General features: G+C 42.8%; 1 protein-coding gene across 1 annotated transcript in view; it reads left to right on the top strand.

Annotated features, from left to right (window-relative positions):
• Window positions 1–19012, top strand: part of DPYSL5 (dihydropyrimidinase like 5) — a 65863-nt gene that overhangs the window by 32927 nt on the left and 13924 nt on the right. The window contains exons 3-9 of the mRNA XM_014067879.2: window positions 8254–8412; window positions 11587–11766; window positions 12612–12680; window positions 13060–13104; window positions 14254–14329; window positions 14702–14858; window positions 15904–16045. Coding sequence (XP_013923354.2) covers window positions 8254–8412; window positions 11587–11766; window positions 12612–12680; window positions 13060–13104; window positions 14254–14329; window positions 14702–14858; window positions 15904–16045 — 828 coding nt within the window. The remainder of the gene's footprint in view (window positions 1–8253; window positions 8413–11586; window positions 11767–12611; window positions 12681–13059; window positions 13105–14253; window positions 14330–14701; window positions 14859–15903; window positions 16046–19012) is intronic.

The raw sequence follows: 19012 nt of genomic DNA, 5'->3' as shown, positions 1-19012 counted from the left end.
TTCAAATGCTACTTTATAAAATAGAGTATCTGATAGTGTTGTTATTGTTAAACCAATTTATATCGCTACCCATCTCACAAGTAAGCAACTTTTGGCAGAAATGCCCCCTTTTTAAAAAATAGCTTGAAGCTCATCTGCTTGCTGCTGCTATCTTCTCTTGAGGTTGGCAGGAGCTGTCCAGGCTCTTGGTGCTGAATCCCTCTGTACTCACTAGACAACAGCAAGATGTAATATGAGTTGCTATGAAGCTTAGTAGTGGGATGAAAATGGGGCATTATGTCCTTTTCCTTACCTTAGCTTTTTACAGCCTTAGTATAGAACCTGAATTCTGATTAACTGTAGATTAAACTTCAAATCAAATTGTCTATATATTTTTAGAGGATGAGAGATTGTGCATAGGTGACTTCCATTATCAGAATTATCCAGTCAGAATGGCCATTGCTGAGAATTCTAGGAATTGAAATCCACAGGCTTTGAGGGTACACACACAGGCTGTAAAAAGCTGCTCAATAATATTCCCAGACCTTTTGCTATGGACTGAACTAAGAGTTTTGCTGGCACAGTGGTTAGAATGCAGTGCTGCAGGATGACTCACTGCTCACTTCAGGAGTTTGAGTCTGAACGGCTCAAGGTTGACCTCAGTAGGTCGGTAAAATGAGGACCCAGATTTTGGGGGGCAATATGCTGACTCTGTAAACTGCTCAGAGAGGGCTGTAAAGCCCTTTGAAGCAGTATCTAAGTCTAAGTGCTCTTGCTCTTGCTAACTTTATAGATGAGTCTCCCTGAATCGTATCTTCCACAAGAAAGATTTATTTCAGGTCTTTCACCAGTGGTGGAATTCAGCCAGTTCGCACCACTTCGGGAGAACCAGTCGTTAACTTTCTGAGCAGTTTGGTGAACTGGTTGTTGGAAGAAATCATTAGGACAGAGAACCAGTTTTTAAATTATTTGAATCCCACTACTGTCTTTCACCAACAACTTACTTTCCTAAATGACAAAGACAGTTATGTGGAACATATTGTAAGTCTTAATAAAAATATGAAAATATAAATATAGGTTTCTGCCTCATATTACATATACACTCAACTATTGCCTATCTGGCTACTTTTCATAAGATGTGTAAATTAGTGTCTGATTGCTTCATGTTTCAAGAAGCTTAATATGGATCAACAGTTACTCTCCCTTGGACACATGCCTAAACATCGTAACAGATTCAATGTTGAGAGTTATTGATTCTGTTACTGGAAACTAGCTGTGAGCATGTGAAGAGGTAATTAGCTTTGGAAAGTGATCCTCAGATGGGAGGTGGTAGTTGAGAGGCAGTAAATGATTGGATTTGAACAAGATTGTTGTGACTACACCAAATTATTCTTCTGATTATCAATTAAAAAAGACCCCCTGTTTTCTACCGTGTTTCCCCGAAAATATGACAAGGTCTTATTTTCTTTTTACCTACAAAATATGCTTTATTATGGGGAGAGGGTTTATTGTTTTGGGGTTGCCGGGCAGCTGCTCTCTTGTGAGCGGGCTCCCAAAGAACCGGGCACAGCCTAATGGGGGAATGGCTGTGTTGCGCTGTCGCAGCAGCGCAACACAACAGCCATGAAGCGACCATGCTCACAAGCAGCCACCCGGCAAACCCCCTTTGCAGCCAGGCACAGCGCCATTCACTGACCTAGGGGTATCACCAAGCCGCGTGAGTGCCTGTTCGCCACCACCCAGCTCCCGTGACTTGGCGCCTTCCAAATGCCAGTGAATGGCACTCTGCACGGCTGGAGAGGGGGGGTTGCACGAGCGGCTGTTCCGCTCTCGCTTACCCACCTCCTAATGCAGTGATGGGCAACCTTTTTGGCGTGGTGTGTCAAAAATCGGCAAAAAATCGAGCATAACTCACGTTGTGTGTCACTTCGACAAAAACATAATTTTGCGCAATTTATAGTTTAAACTACAAAAATGTATAATGGCGCTCACAGTTCCCGTTGGCACTCCGCTGTTCCCTGCTGTGGTGCGGTCGTAACTGACAGTCCCAGGAGTAGACTCTCTGTGCCGGCCTGACTGAAGAGAGGCGCGCACTGTTCCCGCGCTCCTCTCCTGCGGATCCTCCCTCGCCGCGCTGATGACGTGTGTGCGCATGGCACGCACGCCTTACCAGCAGCCCCTGCGCTCAGAAAGGGGCGGCGGCGATACAGTAAGTGAGTGTGGGCGGGGGAGATCACACGTCCCGCCCCCCCCGTTCCTCCAGCACAGATTCTTTCATCCTCGGCGGCCGTGCAGGAGCCGAGGATGAATCGCATGAAATCCTGTGCGTGTCACCCCAAATGGCTACGCGTGTCAGCACTGACACGCGTGTCATAGGTTCGCCATCACTGTCCTAATGCATGGCCCAGCCCTCATTACGAAGCCAGGGCGCCACCACCATCCCAGCCTGGCTTTTTCTGTGGCTTCCAACCCGAATCTTTCGGCAGTGGCCGCTCTGGATGCATGCTCTATGGTTGTATGCTCTGCAGGCAGCTGGCCCACAACCATAGACCATGCGCCCAGAGTGGCCACTGCCGAAAGACTTGGGTTGGAAGCCGCGGAAAAAGCCAGGCTGGGATGGCGGCGGCAGCAGAGGTACCCTGGCTCCATAATGAGAGCTGGGCCATGCATCATGAGGCTGGGAGGCGGGTGAGTGAGAGCGGAACAGCCGCTCACGCAACTCCCCTCTCCAGCCGTGCAGAGCACCATTCACTGGCATTTGGAAGGCACCAAGCCACGGGAGCCGGGCGGTGGCGAACAGGCGCTCACGCAGCTTGGCGATACCCCTAGGTCAGTGAATGGTGCTGTGCCCGGCTGCAAAGGAGGTTTGCCGGGTGGTTACTCGTGAGCGTGGTCGCTTCATGGCTGTTGTGTTGCACTGCTGCGACAGTGCAACATAGCCATTCGCCCATGAGGCTGTGCCCGGCTCTTTGGGAGCCCACTTGCAAGAGAGCAGCCGCCCAGCAACCCCTCTCTTCAGCTGGGCACAGTACTGCTCACCAACCTAGTGGTATCCCGAAGGTGCCAAGCAACGTGATCACCTTTGCCTCCTCCCAGGTTCCTGCGGCTTGGCACCTTCAGGATACTGTTAGGTTGGTGAGCGGTGCTCTGCCTGGCTGGAGGTGTGGGGTTGTCCAGGGGGCTTATATGCGGGGGGGGCTTATATTTTTGCCCACCAGAAAAATGTGGCATGGCTGTATTATGAGGACATGTCGTATTTTGGGGGAAATATGGTATTTTTAGGAGTAAAAATGGCATTTACTGCAAATAAAAGAAGCGCCTAGCTTTTATTAATACAGAACACTGACTAGATCTCCTTTAATAAAAAATAAAAAATCTGTATCTTTTCTCAGTCAATTTCACATAAATGCCAGTTTACTATTTGAGAATTACTTGCACAACAATACCAAATAAATGCATCATTATATCAGTTGCTGCTTTCCATATTCTAACTCCCATTTACAAACTCAGAAAATTTATATTTATTATATAGTTAACCATGACTACAGATAGATAAGCTACAACTCCAGCTCATAATGTGGGGCTGCTACACTACAGCTCATAAACTGGTCCAAACACTGTTAAGCTTTTGTCTTCTCCATTTTCTCCTTCCCAGTATTTGCTGAAACTTCTCCTTCACCTCACCTCTAGACTAATAAGTGAGGGAAATTCATTTCACACATCATATTCAATAGGCTTCAGCCTTGTGTTCAAAATAATTCTTATCTAAAATTAATTTGTTGGCAATTCTGTCCCAGTATTTATGTTGGGTTTTGCTTCAATTTCTAATGGTTTCTCCATGTGGTTTGAAAACTAAGGAACTTATCAGTCCCATTTTTTCCTGAATGGAAATGGAGAGCAATGGAGTTTTCTGGAAGTCTTCCAGAAGAAATATACAGTAAGGGTTGCTACTAGTTAGATTCTGGAGTTAAGCAGTAATAAATGGTCCTATCTGATACATTGCTTGCAGGGGTGGGTTTCAACCGGTTCGCGGCGGTCCCCAGGCGGGCAGGCGGCAAAGGGCCCACCTGCCCGCCCACGTGCCTTACCGGTCTTTGAAGGCTTCTGCGCTTCCACGCAGGCGCATGGCACATACAGCACCTGCGCGATTCTCCGCGAGCAGCTGGATGGCACATACAGCGCCTGCGCGAGTCTCTGCGAGCAGCTGGAGCATCGCGCAGGCACTAAGACGCATACGTGAACTGCGTGCGTGCACGAGGACGCCGCCGACCCCGTTCCAACCGAATCGGTTGGAACGGGATTAGCAACCCACCCCTGATTGCTTGCCAATAGAAATCAGAAGTGAAGACCATCTCCTGACAAAAACTGAGATTGTCCTAAAAAAAACCTCCTTGCCTGCAGATTTTAGACAAGTAGCTGTCAACGCCCTGTCCTCGTATATCAGTCCACTTGTGATGTAAGTTGAGGACAGCCATCCCTAGAAGCCATAATAAGGAGGTCATTGTGTCTATGCCTTAATTTTCACCTGATCTTGAACTTGTACTCTTCTGGTCTGGGATAATAAGCCTGTTTGCAACAGCTTTTGTGCACATACTTTTATTGTATATGCTGATGACTGTTGTGAAACTTCATCACACAATATCATTGGGTTTGGGGCTTGTCACCATTTCACTCCAGCGTTTCTGGGGTTGCAGGGCCTGGTTAATAGGTTTCAGTTAAAAGCAGAACCAAAACCTAAAAGCAGAATGAAGTACATGTAACATGGTTTTTTTTTTTACTGAGCAAAGCAATAATGCAAATGATGAGGTTAGCCTGGCAAGAAACCAGAAGTGGTTGTTATGACAGAAACCATTCTGCTCAAGACAGTCCTCATGAGACACTATGCGCAATTGCCTGCAATGTCAGGTCAGATTGATGGCGGTTTAGCCCAGAATGCCGCCTGGTAGAAGCCCTTCTCCCGGGTCTCAGGCAGGGTGGGATTCATAAAAATCCAGGCAGTAAAACATGGATTATTCAGTATTCAAAGCAGATCCTTTTGTTTGAGCAAGTTATTGTATACCTACTTAACATATATTATAACATTCTGATTATTTGAGATAAATTATTGGCATGTTTAATTTGTAATAGTGGAGCCAATAAAATGCCTGCCTTGTCGAGGGAGAGGGGACTGGTAGTCCCTGTCAGAATATCCTTTTTTTTTTAGCAATGATATGTATTATAATTCATTAGCATCTCAAATCCCACGAGCTCCCTACTTCTGATCTGAACTTTACAACCTCTTTCTACTAGAAACTAGCCAGATGTTCATAGCTGTCAGGCTGTATTCCCTGGAGCGAGCAATAAATCATAGATGTTTCCTGCTTCAGCTCAGCTCTTTATCTAGACTTGTGAAAGCCTCGGATAAGGTTTATTTCCTGAAGACAAAAACAAAGGCATTCAAAACGGCTGATTGTCCCACTGCAGTGGTACAAATGATTATTATGACCCTGCAGTGGTTTAAATTAACAGATTCCAGATTCTTGGCATGGTGTCTAGTGGCCTTGAAGCTGGACGGTTTTATTTTTACCAAACAGCTCTGCTGGCTCGGGCCTAGCTCTCCTATCAGGAAGTTCCAAAGGAAAGCATATGGACAGTAGCTTTCTCCTTTTGATTCTTTGCCAATATTTGATTTGTTGAACATGGAGCTCTTGTTCAGCTAATATCCTGGCTATTGAAAGCAGGAGTTGGATAAGTCGCTGCCTGTATTCATGAGATTGTCAATTATCCCTTTGCTTGAGGGGGGAGCTGTCAGCAGCCCTGAAAGAAGCTGTCCCATTTGGAAGAGGCCATCTCTGCATCCTTTGTTCCTAGAAGACGACTGGCCAGGCTTAAACCTTCCTTTTGTGAGGAAGATTGTTCATATAAATGTGGCAGATCAAACCGCAGCACCCTAGAAATCTTGACCCTTTTCAATCATTCAGCTCAGGTACAGATGGTTTTGGTTGTTCTTCCAGATTATCTTTATTGGGATGAGATGGGAGGGAACATGTTGAAATCAAATCAAATCAAAACGGATTTGCTATTTGTATATCAGGTTCTCCGAGAACACTAGTATCAGAGAAGCCTGATACACAAAGAGCAACTCCATTTTGCTTTGGTTCAATTTCGACCTGTTCTCTCCCCCTTAGGCCTTTCTATACATTCTAGGCATCCCTAGTAGAACAGCCTACAGTGAAATGATACCACGTCTCAAACTGTTGCATGACCTCCCACAATGGTTTCATATCAACGGTAGCAAAACCCACCATGAAATCTAAAACCAACAGAAGAGGCACATCACCCCTATCCATTCCCAATAAAAATAGCCTGGAAGAGCAACCAAAGCCATCTCACAGGCAGGTACTACCTGTAAAGAAGCAGATTCGCAATTTGAGGATTGTTTCTTGCTTAAACACTGAAGCAAGAACCACCAGCTCCAGCTAGTGTGCTAATTACAGTCTCACCTGGTGCAGGAGGACGTGGCATAGCTTACTTGTGTCGTTCTTACCACCCATATAGATTATAATAAGATGCTTCACATGAGGCTTTCCTTAAAGTTTTTAAATACTACATACAAAATTGCAAAATGCAGCAGCCTAATTGTTAATGGTTGAGAATATGTAACATTAATGCCATAGGTATTGTGCTGGTTACCAATTTAGTTTAGGTAAATGTAAACTACTGGTTTTAACCTATAAAACTCTTAGTAGCTTGGCACTTGAGTACTTGCAGGATCACCCTTTCCACTCTATATCTCATGACCTACTAGAACAGGGGTGCCAAACTTGTTGTGTCATGGCGGTGTTACGTGACTTATGAGGACATTTTTCCCCTTCACTAAATAAGATGTGAGCATGGCCAGCATGTGATGCATCCAGCCTGCGGGCTGGGAGTTTGACAGCCCTATACTAGAACATCCTTTGGGGATGTTTGGGCTTGGTTTAACCAAGAATTTCCCATTATCTACTGTATTTTTCGGAGTATAAGATGCACTGGAGTATAAGACGCACCAAGATTTTGAAGAGGCAAATTTAAAAAAAAGTTTTTGCACTCTGCAAACTTCCCGAAAATAGCCCATTTTTCGTGAAAATGGGCCCATTTTTTTCAAAAAAGGGGCATGAATACCCTTAGGAGGCTTGTAGAGTGCTCCTGGGGGGTGTGGGCCCCAAAAACTAGCAAAAAATGGGCCCGTTGTTTCATCAAAAAAAGGGTATGGATAGCCTTATGAAGACTCATAGAGTGCTCTTGGGGGCTGGGGGGGGGGCAAAATTGAGCCCTCCCCAGCCCCCAGGAGCTCTCTGAAAGCCTCCATAAGGCTATGCCATTTTGGTGAAGGGGCGGGGTTTTGGGAGGCAAAAAATGCTGTATCCAGAAACAAGAAATAAAAATAAACATGTTTTGTATAGCACTTCCTGACACTTCCAGAAATCTGTGCAAGACTTCTTTGAATGTATAGTTTGTTCTTAAGAAACGAAGATAAATCAACAGAAAAGCAGAACAAATGAGTCTACCATTCTACCTCTAAAATCTCATGCAAAATTCCCATTAGCTTTCTAAATCAGCTGACTGCCAGAAAACTGAAAAAATAGTTAAAGATTTAGGTAATAATATCTTAATAGCAAAAGATTTTTTTCCCCTGTACATTTGAACTTTTTGCACGAAGCAGAAAAAAAATGAAACTATGACATGGCTTTGATTATTAGAAAAAAAGTTAGAAAAAATGTCAGTTATGTAGTAAACATAGAAGAAGAGTTTAATAACTGCAAATTTATAGTTTGTTATAAAAGTCATTTCTTTATATTTCTTTTTCTTTTTTTCTGCACTTTTAGCTTTGCTTCTTTTTTCATTCTTCCACATCAATTATTAGTTTTTCTTTTTGTATCTGAAAATTTTTTAAAGTTATCTAAAACCTTTTTTTGCTTTGTTATTGGAGGCAAGATGGGTTGTGATTATTTTCTACTGAATATAGTCTTCATCTGGTATCAGCTGGTTATACTTTCAATATAAAGTGAACTGCCTTTTTATTTGTTTTTAGGTGTTTAAAATATTGTGATTCTTGTGTTGGAGGATTTTTAAATATTTTAATATTCTATTGTTGCTAACGCCTGAAATATATTGCTTTTGCTAATATGAGCTAGGTGCTATTATTGATATTTAGCTCCCTGAAAGGTGTAAAAATGACGCAAGAAAGGAATAGAAATAATATTATATATAAATATAAGTATCTAAAGAGTTGTTTTCTTCCTCCATATGTAGGCAGCGCTGGTTGGAGGAACCACCATGGTTATTGGACATGTACTTCCAGATAAAGAAATTTCTCTGCTAGATGCTTATGAGAAATGTCGCAGCCTGGCTGACCCAAAAGTGTGCTGTGATTATGCCCTGCATATGGGCATCACCTGGTGGGCACCTAAGGTAAGAGGGATGAACCTGGTAGGGAATATGAAGCAATTTTTAAAAATTGTCTTAGTATCCTCTGTACTACTTGCCTTCAATCTTTTTAGGTTCAAGATCCTCTTTAGCAAGCATAATATTTAGGCAATGATTCTAATTCCACCTTAGACACAAAGCCAATTGGGCAACCTTGGGTCACTTTCTCTCTCTCAGCCCCAGAAAAAAGCCAATGGAAAATCTTGCCAAGAAAACTACAGCAACTAATCTAGGTAGTCACCTGGAATTAACATTGCTTTAAAAGCACACGATTTCTTCCATGTATTTGTATAGTGGTTGAGCTGCATTTGGTCTGACTGCAGACCAGAAGATAGTTCGTAACCCATCAGTTAAGATCTGTATATTTAAGAACCAGTAAGACCCAATACTGGATTCCTATGTCTGTACAACATCTGAATATGTAAGATTTGCACTGTAGTGTCACCATATGTGTGCTAGAATTAGCCTTCAGTGTGGTTCTCCATGCTGGGACACCCAAAATTGGGCATGCTGATTGAAGATTTTCGGAGTCTAAATATCACTTAATACTATGACATTGAAAACTGTTCTAAATTGACAAGAAGTGACCCTTTAAAGTAGCTGGCAGCACCCTATCAAATCCTACCAACAATTGAGCTTGAACTGTGGCCCTGCCCTGTTCACCAAGGATAATGATCATCAAGGCACAACAGTCCAGCTTTCTGCCAGTGTTGTGTACAGGTTTCCATCCATTCTCTTGTCCTCATGTTGTCATCTGCTGAAGTCTACTTCAACTCAAGCCCTTGTGCAGTTCCTCTTACAAAGTATGTGGTTAGCCTCAAACATCTGGAGGTTGTTCAGGAACTATAGATCATGCTTACTGAAACATGGATTATATACATCCATCCTCTGGCCATCGTGTCCAGGTTGGGTGATTGAGGATATAGTAGTTTTTTTGTTTGGGTTCTGCAGCTCAGTCATTTCTTCTCCAACCTCCTATCACTCTCAGTTTCTGGCAACACTCTGCTTGAACTGTTTTTCTTTCACTCTGCTCTGAATTTTCTTCTCTGGAGGTTTTATCCTCTGTGCCTGGTCTTAGAAGCTTAAGAAGAAACATGCTTTGGAAGAGCTTTCTCCAAGTTGAGCCCAGGGCTACAACTCCCAGAATCATGAACTCTAATGGATTTGTAGTATGGTACATTTGGAAAAGGGACACGGTGGCTCACTGGCTAAGACACTGGGCTTGTTGATCAGAAAAGTCGGCAGTTTGGCAGTTCGAATCCCTAGTGCCATGTAATGGAGTGAGCTCCTGTTACTTGTCCCAGCTTCTGCCAACTTAGCTGTTCAAAAGCACGTAAAAATGCAAGTAGAAAAATAGGGACCACTTTGGTGGGAAGGTAACAACATTCCGTGCACCTTCGACATTTAGTCATGCCGGCCACATGACCACGGAGATGTCTTCGGATAGCACTACCCCTTTGGCTTTGAAACGGAGATGAGCACCGCCCCCTAGAGTTGGGAAAGACTAGCACATACATGCAAAGGGAACCTTTACCTTTTACCTTACATTTGGAAGGAGATGGATGGAGAAACACTAGTTTGGAATAGTGAAGTAATAAGCAGAAAAAATTTAAACACTTTATTCACTTCATGCTTTAATTTGTAACTCCAAAACGGCTTTTTAGTTACTGTAATTACATATAGCATATATACATAGTTACTCAATTTATACATTTGGGGGGTTCATTCATTACTGTACTGCTTTTAATTCTGCAGGCAGAATTGTGCCATTGTTTTCCCTTTCATTAAGTTGGTTTAAAAATATTGTCAGTATCAGGACTCCTGTTTTAAAGACCTTGTGAGCATCCTAAGGAAAGCTGTCCCTATGCTCCTTATGGTGGGCCTGGCTCAGCCCTCTTATACCACTTTCTGGGCTATCGTTTGTCCTTTTTCTGATGGTGACCGAGGAGGAAGGAACAGGCTGTAGCTCAGTGGTGGGTTCTGGCTTCCGTCGCAACCGGTACGCTGCGCGTGGGGTTGGGCATCCTTGTCAGGTACATTTGCTGTGCACACATGTGCACATCACTGCCCTGCGACACCCAGCTGCTTGGCAGAGGTTGCGGAAGCACCGCATGCTGTGCATGCGTGCACAATTGGATCGTTTGCTTCAAAAACAGGTAAGGAACACGGGCGGGAGGGTGGGCCAAATGGGCCACCGTACCAGTATGGTGGACGCTGCTCCCGGAACCCATCACTGCTGTAACTAGCTGATATAGGGCTTGTGATTATAGAATATCATGTAATATTTTTCCCTTAGACACTCGGGCTGCACGTGAACCATTGACAACCATATCATACATATATATACAATTACATGTAACTCAATTTATACGATTTGTTTTATATCCTACCTTTTGTGCTGATGATTGACACTTTATAACATCCTATGAAAAATGCAAGTTCAAGCAGAGCAGATGAATCTGTGAAAGGACGTTCTTGAAAAACTCAGATTACGACTCAGGGCCCCTAAACAAGAGTTACAATGGCTTTTCCTTTATCGCAGAGCTTGTCTAGCTAGTATGCAAATACGTAGCACTGCAGAGCTAAAGCTTAAAATTTTATCCTTAAAACAAAAGTTTGCGTGGTGCAAAGATGCTTTTTCAGGAGGCAACTGGACTTTCTTGGTTTTTCTTTTGAAGACATTTCACTTCTCATCCAAGAAGCTTCTTCAGCCACTTCTTGGATGAGAAGCGAAAAGGTCTTCAAAAGAAGAAATAAGAAAGTCCAATTGTTTCCTGAAAAAGCAACTTTGGGACAATCATGACCTAGATGACTGAAAATCTCTACAGATAAAAGTTTGGGTGATTTTGCACAATTACTATGCACCAACATGCTATGAAATTTCTTGCTCAGAGCAAGCGATGAGCTGGTTAGGGTACAACGTGGGGTGAGAAGAAGGCAAATTTTGAAATGCAGGTTCTGTCCTGTGGTCATGGATCTTTCACCTTTTTATTTGGCATTCCTGGAGACTTTGAATTCTGAGTTTCAGACATGTGGTATTCTCCTATCCTTTCTGTCTATGAGTGGATGGACAGGGTATTTTTGTCTGCAGGATTTCTTTAAAATTACAAATAGTGATTGATGTATTCTTTCTTAAACCCATCCCTCCTGGTATCTTAGGTAAAATCAGAAATGGAAACTTTGGTTCGAGAGAAGGGTGTCAACTCGTTCCAGATGTTCATGACATACAAAGACATGTACATGCTCCGAGACAGTGAGCTCTATCAGGTGTTCCGTGCTTGCACAGATATTGGAGCTATTGCACGTGTTCATGCTGAGAATGGCGAGCTGGTGGCTGAGGTAAGCTGCTTTGGAGGATGGTAGGGTGGGTCCAACAATGCCACCTTAGATGGGTCTCAGCGTCGCTGTTTTCATGAATATGGAGAGTCTAAAAGCATTGTTGCCACTTTTCCAGGAAGCAAATTGTTTGGATAGGCACATCATCTTCTCCATCATCCTTTTCTGAATGTTGCAAAGCCTTGCTTTGTCCCACACATACTCTCATTCTTATCATTAGTGTCTTCTGAACAATTGGATGTGTTTCCACAAGCATTCATTCATTTCATTTCATTTATTATATTTATATGCTGCCCTTTTCCCCCGAAGGGGACTCAGGGCGGTTAACAAATCAAATCAGGGAAGGGGGGGGTACAGACAAAAAAATAAAAAATAAACGATACATAACAATACATAATTTAAAAACACATAACAGTCATACCATTCCAGACGGGGGCAACAGCTCTTTAGCCCCAGGCCTGTGGGAACAGCCAGGTTTTAACGGCTTTGCGGAAGGCCTGGAGGGTGGTGAGGGTTTGAATCTCCACGGGGAGTTCGTTCCACAGGGTCGGAGCAGCCAATTTACACTAGTGCAATTTACACTACCCATGCAGTCGTACTCTCATTAATCCAGAATCATTATTTTTTTTATTTTCACATATAATAAGAATTATGGATTGGAATCACCATCTCAGCCACCACTCACACTGAAAATGTGAAGTGGGAGACACTTCACACAACCTTTAGATCATGCATTTGCATTCCAGATTATGATGTTGGTTTCAAAATGTCTAATGAAAAGCATCAAGAAGAAGAAAAAGGACACTGCTGTCCCAATCCTGAACTTTTTGTTCTGATTCTCTGTACAGGGGGCTAGAGAAGCTCTGGATTTGGGCATCACTGGTCCAGAGGGGATTGAGATCAGCCGACCAGAAGAGGTAAAAATGCCATGTGGTATATGTACACAAGCTAATGCATCCTCCAGTCAGAAATTGCTCCTTCTTCTCCCGTCCCATGAACCTATGTGATTGGATACAGGGGGGGAAATCCCCCTCGCCAGTCGACAGATCAGGATATGATTATCTCTGCTCACTGACTTAATTGCTATTTGTAGCACAGTAGGGTCTTATTATTGGCCTCTTGTAGTTAGAACACTTTACCATGAAGCTGTCAATTGTTCAAGCTTACTTTAAAATAGTTGAACATTGCTTGAGTGACGGGGATGTGGTAGGGTTTTTAAGCACATCTGAGCTACTAATAGCAGAGAAGTAGCATGCATTAGATTTTACACTGTCTCATGTCCTTTTCTCATTGCAGCTAGAGGCTGAAGCTACACATCGTGTCATCACCATTGCTAATCGGGTAAGAGCCAGCTCCCCCCATTCTTCCCTGGGGAACCAAATTTACCCCACCTTAGTGCTAATGGCTGAGCCCTTATATTCACTACAAGCTTATTCTTTTCAAGGAAATTTTTTTGGGTGGATTCCTTGGTCTGACTCTATAACAGGTCACTTGAGCTCTAAGTTCCCTTATGCTACTTTCATTATCCAATTCCTTGCACAGCTCTGTTTTGGGCCCAGTATTCTTCAACATCTTCATCAATGATTTGGATGAGGGAATAAATGGGGAACTCATCAAATTTGCAGATGACGCCAAACTGGCAGGAATAGCCAACACTCCAGAAGATAGGCTTAAGATACAGAAGGATCTTGACAAACTTGAACATTGGGCACTATCTAATAAAATGAAATTCAATGGTGAAAAGAGTAAGGTTCTACATTTACAGTATAGGTGGTACCTTGCTCAACAGTAGTAACTGTGAAAGGGATCTTGGAGTCCTAGTGGACAACCATTTAAATATGAGCCAGCAGTGTGCAACAGCTACCAAAAAAGCCAACACAGTTCTAGGCTGCATAAACAGAGGGATAGAATAAGGATCACGTGAAGTGTTAATACCACTTTATAAGGCCTTGGTAAGGCCAAACTTGGAATATTGCATTCAGTTTTGGTCACCACGATGTAGAAAAGATGTGGAGACTCTAGAAAGTGCAGAGAAGAGCAGCAAAGATAATTAGGGGACTGGAGACTAAAACATACGAAGAACGGTTGCAGGAACTGGGTATGTCTAGGGGTCGCCACAAAGAAGAGGGAGTCAAACTATTTTCCAAGGCACCTGAGGGTAGAACAAGAAGCAATGGGCGGAAACTAATCAAGGAGAGAAGCAACTTAGAACTGAGGAAAAATTTCCTGACAGTTAGAACAATTAATCAGTGGAACAACTTGCCTCCAGAAGTTGTGAATGCCCCAACACTGGAAGTCTTTAAAAAGATGTTGGATAGCCATTTGTCTGAAACAGTATAGGGTTTCCTGCCCAGGCAGGGGGTTGGATTAGAAGACCTCCAAGGTCCCTTCCAATTCTGCTATTGTATTGAATGTTTTGCATCCTTCTGTATACTGTGAAACCTAGTTCGCAGCTCAATCTGATGCTTTCCCCCTTTTTCCTCTTGGCAGACTCACTGCCCTGTCTATCTGGTCAACGTTTCTAGCATGTCAGCCGGGGATGTTATAGCTACAGCCAAAATGCAAGGTGAGAGCCACCTTCTGATTCTGAGTGCAAAGGCCACCACTTTATTATTATTTTAGAACAGCTGGAAAGAAGGCTTTGAATCCTACCTTTCCATTTAACCAATCCTGGTTCCAGAGACTTTTCCTACATTTGAGTAGCTATATATTTAAATGTGGCACTATAAAGAGTGCTATTTTCATCTTCCAATCTCCTACCCTCAGTTTCCTCAAAGTCTTTCCCAGGGGTTTATTCACCCTATGCAGATAATTCAATATTAGATCAAGACTGATGATTCACCTCATCTGTTTATCACCCTTTAATGTATTGAACTCTTTACAAAGTTTGGATCTAACTCTTTGGGGGTCAATGGTTTCTCCACTTTCTTACCTGCAGGGAAGGTTGTGTATGCAGAGACCACCACAGCACATACTACGCTAACAGGCTTACACTACTATCACCAAGACTGGTCCCATGCAGCAGCCTACGTCACAGTGCCACCCTTGCGGCTAGATTCAAACACTTCCGCCTACCTCATGAGTTTGCTTGCCAAGTAAGAAGTTTCGTATTACTTAACTCTAGGTAATACCTGAAGAATCAATTGCAACGTAATCTAAAAGGGATAGAGAAGGGGAGATCTGAAAGGGAAAGTCTACAGGGCGGGGCATAACCTTTTCCTAGGGGGTCACAGCAACACTTGTAATAACAACACAAATAATTCATACACCATTCGAAAGCCCATCAAAAACTGAGTTTATTGACACGATTTAATAGTCAGTATGACCACCATTAGCCCTTCGAACAGCATTCAAACGAGGTGGATAAGAACACAACAAATCTTCAAACAGTTCCGTTCGATTTTCCAGATTTTTCAACACAGTTTCCAAATTCATTCTCAAAGTTTCAACCGAATATCGATTTTGACCTTGCTCCTGAATCATCAGAGCTTCCACTTCATCCTTAATTATGGCCCCAATGTTCTCTGCCGGATTGAGATCTGGCGAATTTCCCGGCCAGACGTCATTGCCCCAAAATTCGACATTGTTTTCCTTTAACAATTGCTGAGTCGCATTTGCACGCATGCAAGGAGCTTTGTCATGAAGAAAGACAGCCTCACCAACCACCAAGACATTGTCTGGATCACTGAGAAATGGAATGACATTCTCCAATAAAATTTTCTCACGGAAATAACTGCCATCCCAGGATTCCCCTTTATCCTTCAAAACCCAATGCAGTTTCTTGGCTGTGAAAATGACGAAAATCGAAAGGCAATGCATTTTATTCTGTCAATGATCCTTTGTTCTTCCGAATTGAATTTTCCAGCCATTCTTAAAGCAAATTTAACATTTAATAGCTCATTCAATTCAGTTTTTTATGGGCTTTAAAATGAGGTGTCGCGGAAGTTGTAAACTGCTGTCGATCTTGCTGTGACCCCCTAGGAAAAGGTTATGCCCCGCCCTGTATGACCATTCATTCATTCATTTATGAAATGTTTAGACCACTTAACTCTACGACTCATGTGAAATTTGGGGTGAAATATCAGCACAACAAACAGTATTTAGGACTTACCGTATGTCTTCCTTTATCTTTCCCCTCAGTGACACTGTGAATGTTGTGGCCTCTGATCACCGCCCTTTCACCACTAAACAGAAGGCAATGGGGAAGGAAGACTTCACTAAGATCCCCCATGGAGTCAGTGGGGTACAGGACCGTATGGCTGTCATCTGGGAACGTGGAGTGGTAAGTAATAGTGTCAAAGAGAATTTGGCTGTTAAGAAAGGAGGATGCCTCTTCTGGTTTCCTAAATAGGAGCAGGGAAGTGTACTAAGTTGGTAGAGACACGAAGACCTGTTTTGTAATCCGGAAGCAGAGTTTACTGATCTCAGAAATAAGATTTCTGCAGGAGTAAATCGTGGGAATACCATTTTATGTGTCTGTGGATGATCCAGTTTTTAACATTGTGAAAAATAATTGCTATCCAAATTTTTCACGGAAAAAAATCCATTTTATGTATCGTTACCACATTCATCTCTTACTCAGGGGCGTGGTAGCTCGCGTGGTTAGGACACAGGGTTGATGATCGGCAGGCTTGCATTCAGGATCTGGCTGCTGCCGCATGGCGGGGTGAGCTCTCATTCACTCCAGCTCCTGCCAACCCTGCAGTTTGAAAGTGGGCAACCATGAGTGGATAGATAGGTACCACTTTGGTGGGCAACAGAGGTGGGTTCCTACCAGTTCGCACCTATTTGGTAGAATCGGTTCATCAAATCTACCGAACTGGTTAGAAGAGGTTCCACCAGTGGACCCGGAAAGCAGGTCACACCTACAGAAAAGGTTCCAAAATTTTTTGAAACCCACCACTGCCACACACACACACACACACACACACACACACACACACACACACACACAACACACAGAGAGAGAGAGAGAGAGAGAGAGAAAAAGAGAAAGAAAGGAAGAAAGAAAGAAAGAAAGAAAAAAGAAAGAAAATGAGAGAGAGATGAAAGAAAAAAGAAAAAAGGGACAGAGACAAAAGGAAGGAAGGAGAGAGAGAGAGAGAGAGACAGAGAGAGAGAAAACACATGGCCAGCAAGCCACTCCCACCAGGTCACATGGCCGGCAAGCCACTCCCACAAAGGAGGCCACGCCCACAGAGTAGGTTCCAAAAAATTTTGAAACCCACCACTGGTGGGCAACTTAACAGGGACATGAAAGGAGCCCTCAGCTGGGCATCCCCCGGGCAACAGTGATATCACTGTAGACATCACTGACCCTTTCACCACACAAGCGCTTCAGTGCTTCTAATACGGAAGTATATAATATAGTATCCCTCAACTATCTTCTTTTGAAAAATCAAGCCATCAGTTTTCCTTCTTAGCAGAGCTATTCCATTCATCACTTTCAGTGCCTGTTTCTGTACCAGGTCTTGGATGTCATTTTAAAGGGACCAGAATGGGACAATGCTTTAAATGCAGCCCTATAAGGACATTACCATAATTCAGTTTTATTTCCAGTACCTTTCCTAGAGATTTTAACCTAGGAATTCGGTTCCACCACAAAAGCGCGTAGGACAAAATCGCGCTCGACAAAAGCGCGCTGTGACGTCATCACAGCGCGACGAAAAAGATCGAAAAAATGTAAAAATAAAGCTAAAACCTTCCCCTAACCCCCCCAAACCTAACCCTAAACCTAACCCTAACCCTAACTCTTAACCTAACCCTAAACCTAACCCTAAACCTAACCGTTAAAGTAACGAAAAACGGAACGGTAACCCTTATCCTAACCCTAACGCTAACGCTAACGCTCTAAAGCTAACCCTAACCCTTACCCTTACCCTAACCCTAACCCTAACCCTTACCTTTATGTGAATCGGCTTGCTTTAATTTAATTTTTATTAATTTTTATTTGAATTTTTCGATCTTTTTCGTCGCGCTGTGATGACGTCAAAGGCGCGATTTTGTCGATCGCGCTTTTGTCGTCCGCGCTTTTGACGGGTCACGAGGAATTCATCTTATTTGCAGCAGCCATATGTTGGCCTTTGTAGTGTGCTATAAAACATGATACCAAGAACCTTTTTGTGTAACTATTTGCTAATTCAGACTTGTGAGCTTTTCCTTCGGTATGCAACCCCCTTGTACTAACTTACACTGAACTGCACTAGCCATTTTAAAGCTCATTAAACCAACGTGAATTTATCCTTTTGAAGCTCTTTCTGATCTCTTTTTTTAAAATCATTTTTCTATCCTGAATTACTTGTGATATCAACCAAAGTGCCTTTTCTCTCTTCACTCCTAATTCCAAATAAATACTGAAACAGATTCCCAATGCTGAACTTCGTGGAAGCGCACCTTTTATAGATCTTTCTAGGAAGAAAGATTATTTTCAGAATTATTTCTAAGCCCTGTTTACTGTTTGTTAGCCAGATGAAAACACCTGTGCTCTTATCCAGCAGGTTATTTTCATTGGAGCCTTTGTTGAAGAAAAAGATTTTTAAAATTCCAAATATGTAATATCTTATCAGTTTGCTCCAATCTATTCACTTAATGAAAGAAATCGAGCAGAACAGTGTAATAAGAGTTAGCTTCTCAAAAGCTGTGCTGATTTTCTGCATCAGGACTTGTTCTTCTGAATCTCTGATACCTATCTGTTCATGCTTTTTATCAGGGGAAAAATTAAACTAACTGATCTGTACAATAGTTACCTGTACCTATTTTGATCCATTTTTAACACTGAGAGAATACTGGTCTTTTTTTTTTTTTTTTGTATTGGATTTCCCAATATCCATTTTCCTGATACTGTTTTGAGGAAGCAGTTCCTCATTTTTGTAATTTCTTGGCTCTTCTTTCTATTCAAATACTCAGTCTCCAGGTAACCACGGTTTAGATATGAATAGTGAAATTTCTATTCTTGGAGCCAGTGATAGTTGTGACATAGAGGTCACAACTAATTGGAAAAGCTCTGGGGCATAGTTGTGGCTTGCAAGCTTTTCAATGAGCAAGACAGCCCTCCCTCAGCTCAGTAGCCATAGCCTTTTTGGTTATCATGTGGGAGAAAGCTGGATTGTGAGGTAGATTATTTATCCTGTTTACGCAGTAACAATCTGGTATTTCGGTTTCACAGTCCTATCATTGCTTATCAACTCAAGCTCATTTTCAAAGGGCCTTTCTGAATGGCTTATCCCAAAGAGATGCAGTTACCCGAGGT

Source organism: Thamnophis sirtalis, unplaced genomic scaffold (genome assembly GCF_051295495.1).
Source record: "Thamnophis sirtalis isolate CommonGarterSnake01/CBP01778 unplaced genomic scaffold, rThaSir2_p1.2 scaffold_6, whole genome shotgun sequence".
NCBI lineage: Eukaryota > Metazoa > Chordata > Lepidosauria > Squamata > Natricidae > Thamnophis > Thamnophis sirtalis.
Note: the sequence above shows the minus strand (reverse complement) of the source record. Positions and strands in the feature narration are given on the sequence as shown.